The sequence below is a fragment of the Microplitis mediator genome, chromosome 5, assembly GCF_029852145.1.
Source record: "Microplitis mediator isolate UGA2020A chromosome 5, iyMicMedi2.1, whole genome shotgun sequence".
NCBI lineage: Eukaryota > Metazoa > Arthropoda > Insecta > Hymenoptera > Braconidae > Microplitis > Microplitis mediator.
This window is the reverse complement of record NC_079973.1, coordinates 3964853-3969771: the sequence shown is the minus strand read 5'-3', so window position 1 is coordinate 3969771 and position 4919 is coordinate 3964853. Positions and strand designations below refer to the sequence as shown.

Here is a 4919-nt window from a genome sequence, read left to right as displayed (position 1 = left end):
TGCATACGTTTATTAAATAACTTCATCGCAATTGGCTAAAAAATTTTTTTTATAACTTATCGATTTTTAACTTTGCGATATTCATATCGAATATTATACGGTCGAAACTCTTGTAACGTAAAAAAAAAAAAAAATTAGAACAGTTATTAACATATGGAAAAAATGTTGCTGCAACAAGACATTTAATTTAATACAGTAATGCATTTGTTCAGTCACGAGCTTAGGCAATTTGAAAAGCTTCGTGCATTTCCGCTACGTACGGGAGCAGCCGAACTCGCTACTGACTTGAATGTCAGAATAGTGCCGGGTCACTCGCTATCTGGGCCCGACACCTGCAATTTCTTGCTCATGACCGTGTCAAAATGGCATGAGAACCCGCTACCAGCCGGCCAATCAGAGAAATTGGCGGCTAACTATTTCCTGTTGGCGCGCTTTTAAGCCAATGGGAAAATTCGTTACTGCAGCCATGCTGCCACGTCACCACCGAGCAGCCATGAAGGAAGAAGACGACGTCTATTCCTAATCTACATCGTGCAGTCTTACTAACCACCACGCGTTTTTAACCGCTTTACTTGTCGCATTCGCTATCGCTTATCTATGTAGTTGCATTCGCTATTTTTCTCATAGTTTTAGTGTACATATTGTTTAATAAAGATCTATTCTTTTATCTGTAATTTGTTTTAATTGTTAGTTATTGAATTAACCACACCTACACCAGAATCCCAAAGAGCACTCGCTCATTTTACATTTTGGTCCTTCGAGCCGGATCTGGTGTGGGTTCAATAATTAATAATTATCACAAATTAAAAGTCAAAAAAATTGTGAGTAAAAAGTGCAGTGAAAATTGTGCATTGAAAATCGCTAAGTGCCATGGGCATTGCTGAGCACTACTAGAGTGCTGCCTGTGGTGATCAATTTACACACCGGTGTAAAAAGACATTCTAATTGCAATCGATCGAAAACTTAGCGTCGGTTTACTTTCATCGCGTCCATTTTGTATGCCACGTATATCTAAGATGGCCGCTGAAACACATTCGCTTTGCAAATGACTCGCGTCGACACGATGCGCAACATGGCTACCCGCTAACAAAGACCCGCTATGTTGACAACATCTATGGAGGCGCAGATGAACTCGCTGAGGCAATTCAAGTTGCTCTCGACATAAAAAAAAAAAAATGTGTGCCGCAGGATGTTTCCCGCTTGCTAAGTGGGCAAGTAATTCAACGGAATTACACGCTCAAGCCGCTCCAGTGAATTTACACTCAACTGGGATGCTACGCTATCATTGTTGCTTCTTCAAGAATGGAATTTATTTCGAGATGAACTACATCAGATCTCGAAGATTCAGATACCTCGCTAGAATCATGTACAAAATGATGTATCAATTGAACTACATGGATTCTCTGACGCTTCTCAACTCGCTATGGCTGCTGTCGTATATTTAAAAGTTACTGACGCTACTGGAAGCTCCAATATCTCGCTAGTGTGTGAACTTAAACAAGTTGCTCCACTGAAACCCACTACAATACCAAGAATGGAGCTCAATGCCGCTGTGTTACTCGCTCAACTGGTACTCTACGTCAAGAAAATCTCGAAACTTGAAAATATATCAATTTTCTTGTGGACAGACTCCGCTGTATCTTTAACGGGGATACGAAACTCAACCCAGCTGACTGCGCTTCAAGAGGTTTAACAGCAGCCAAACTAGAACAGCATTCGCTATGGTGGACGGGACCTAAGTGGCTCAGTCAATCAAAAGAAAACTGGCCATCTGTTGACATCCCTTCGCAGACGGTATCACATCTTGAAGAACGTCCAGGTCTGGTTTTTACCATCTACAAGGCAGATTCACACCCGCTATACACGCTACTGGATAAATTCTCTAAGTTGTCACCGTTACTTCACACGCTTGGAATCTGTCTACGTGCCATCGCTAAATTTAAAAAAGTGCCACAGTCCACACTGGCCACACCACTCGCTACAGTTGACCTGGAACTCGCAAAGACTTTGCTGATCAAGTATACGCAAAGTCAGTACCATTCGCAAGAGCTGAAACTACTGAAAAATGGTGATTCTCTACAACGAAATCATCGTCTCGCTAAATTGATTCCCTACGTCGACTACAATGAAGTACTCAGAGTCGGCGGTCGCTTGAAGAATTCGCTACTGGATGATGAACGAAATAATCCAGTAATACTGCCAAGAACATCTCATAGGGGAACTCAATTGACTATCGCTGATTTACGGAGATCTGACTGGATAGAAGGTGGGCAAGTTCCAGCCAGGTCTCACATTCTTCGCTGCGTCCGCTATATATATATTGAAATTATCATGAATTATTCTACTGACGCTTTCGCCGCAGCATTTAGAAGATTTACTAATCGGAGAGGCGCCTGCAATACCCTATACTCGGACTGTGGTACAAATTTTATAGGAGCAGACGCCACGCTAAGAAAAGAATTCGCAGCAGGATCGAGACAGCTAAAGGAACTTCAGTATTTACTCGCTACAGATGGCACAGACTGCAAGTTCAACCCGTCAAGCGCTCCCCATTTTGGTGACAAATGGGAAGCAGCCGTAAAGTCAATCAAGTTCCATTTTATACGAACTATTGGTGAATCGCTATTGACTTACGACCAACTCGCTACAGTTAACACAGATTGAGGCTGTGATAAATTAAAGACCGATCGCTCCGCTACTCGAAGATCCTGCAGATTTAGCCGCTAACTTCTGAACTGTGTGTGCTATCAGTTCACTCTCCAGACGACAATCCTGTCGACACTGTCGCCAGCGCTGGGGAGAATGTTCAGTCACGAGCTTAGGCAATTTGAAAAGCTTCGTGCATTTCCGCTACGTACGGGAGCAGCCGAACTCGCTACTGACTTGAATGTCAGAATAGTGCCGGGTCACTCGCTATCTGGGCCCGACACCTGCAATTTCTTGCTCATGACCGTGTCAAAATGGCATGAGAACCCGCTACCAGCCGGCCAATCAGAGAAATTGGCGGCTAACTATTTCCTGTTGGCGCGCTTTTAAGCCAATGGGAAAATTCGTTACTGCAGCCATGCTGCCACGTCACCACCGAGCAGCCATGAAGGAAGAAGACGACGTCTATTCCTAATCTACATCGTGCAGTCTTACTAACCACCACGCGTTTTTAACCGCTTTACTTGTCGCATTCGCTATCGCTTATCTATGTAGTTGCATTCGCTATTTTTCTCATAGTTTTAGTGTACATATTGTTTAATAAAGATCTATTCTTTTATCTGTAATTTGTTTTAATTGTTAGTTATTGAATTAACCACACCTACACCAGAATCCCAAAGAGCACTCGCTCATTTTACAGCATTTGTATTCAGTAGTTCATTTTACCCCCATATTTCGAGTACTTGGATTCTCCATAATTGAGAAAATATTTCCAGTAAAAAATATTTTGAAAAGAATTTTTTTTAAAATTTTGGAGTAGTCGCATTATTAGCAATGACCAACTTTCCCTTTATCTTGTAAAAATATAAGAAATAAAAATTTTTTTTTTCGAATAGATGTCTTACTTTACCCCGCTTTTATCTGAATTATTAAAAAAAATTTATAATAAATGAATTGAGGGGGATAGGCCACTGCGAAATTAAAAAAAAAATTTTTTTTATTAAATCAAAGTTTACATATTCAAAAATATGTATCTAGAGTTTTATATGAAAATTCCGAATATTTTTCAAGTTATAGTCATTTTTGTGACAGCGCGTCAACTGACCGTTGCATCGACTAAAAACTTTAAACGCATTTTTCTCAAAACTACTTTTTTTGAACTGGTCGCATCTGTAATTTGCATAAATATCAACCGATTCGCAACTTTTTTTTCCGTATCCGTCTATTCAGTAGCTAAAGTTGCACGTAGGGGATTTTGAAAATTTTGATTTTTAAGATTTTTTATGGCTGTTTGAATCCAAAAAAATGAGAAAAAAACGTAAAAATTTTTAATATGTCGCCATTTTTTTTCAAATCCAAATTTTCAAAATCCCCTACGTGGAACGATAACCACGTGCATACAGATTACAACGCGGTTTGGTTTTTTTGTTTCTGATAATCCGTTTTTGAGTTAGAGATGAGACCGAGGTGGGGGAAATTTTTGTGGTGCTCCACAAAAATGCTTATAACTTTGTAACAACATGATATTTTTTAATAAAAATTTAGGAGAATTATCTTCAATGTATACTTTAGAAAACAAAAGAAACCCGATCCCCAAATTCCTTTATTATCCCAGTCACAAAAATTCCCGAAAATCACGTATTTTTTCGATCCTCACAGTGGCTATTCCCCTTAAAAAATTAAAATCACGATATGAATTTAAATAAAATTATTAACAAGCCACTAAAAATAAAGAGTTTATTGTTAATAAAATAAATGAATACGTGTGAATGATATTGTGAGTAGCATATAAAATATTATTATGGAAGAAAAATTTTATATCGTACCTTTTGTCTGTTTTATTTGTTATGGTCATGTAAAAGTTGGATACAACTCAATATTCAGTAACATATTTCACCATCATGTTGTATAAAAATAATTTATATTTTTTTTTATTTTATATGAGACTGTGATGTCAGTCGGGTGTACACACTAGATAGAATAAATATACAGAGTACGGTGGTTATAGTCTTTTGCCTGTTCTCTTGGACAGGAAATAGCTTGGGATGGATGACCAGGGTGGTTTATTATCCCGTGGGAAGAGTGCCATGCGGAATTTGCGCCATTGGGTGAAATGTGAGGGTGTAAGAGAGTTAGAGAGATAAAAATAAAGACAGACTAATGGAAAACACGTAAAAGGATATAAAGAAGTAAAATAATAAAAAATAAAAGAAAATGTATGAGTGACGGAAAAGAAGCACATCGTAAATAAAGTATACAAGGAAACGTGAAAA

At 38.7% G+C, this 4919-nt stretch overlaps 1 protein-coding gene across 1 annotated transcript; it reads left to right on the top strand.

Moving 5' to 3' along the window:
• The first annotated feature begins 1423 nt into the window (after positions 1–1423).
• LOC130668607 (uncharacterized) lies at positions 1424–2664 on the top strand. Its single transcript, XM_057470962.1, has 2 exons — positions 1424–1554; positions 1629–2664. The coding sequence occupies exons 1-2, from the start codon at positions 1424–1426 to the stop codon at positions 2662–2664; spliced, it is 1167 nt and encodes a 388-aa protein (XP_057326945.1).
• The last annotated feature ends 2255 nt before the right edge of the window (positions 2665–4919 follow it).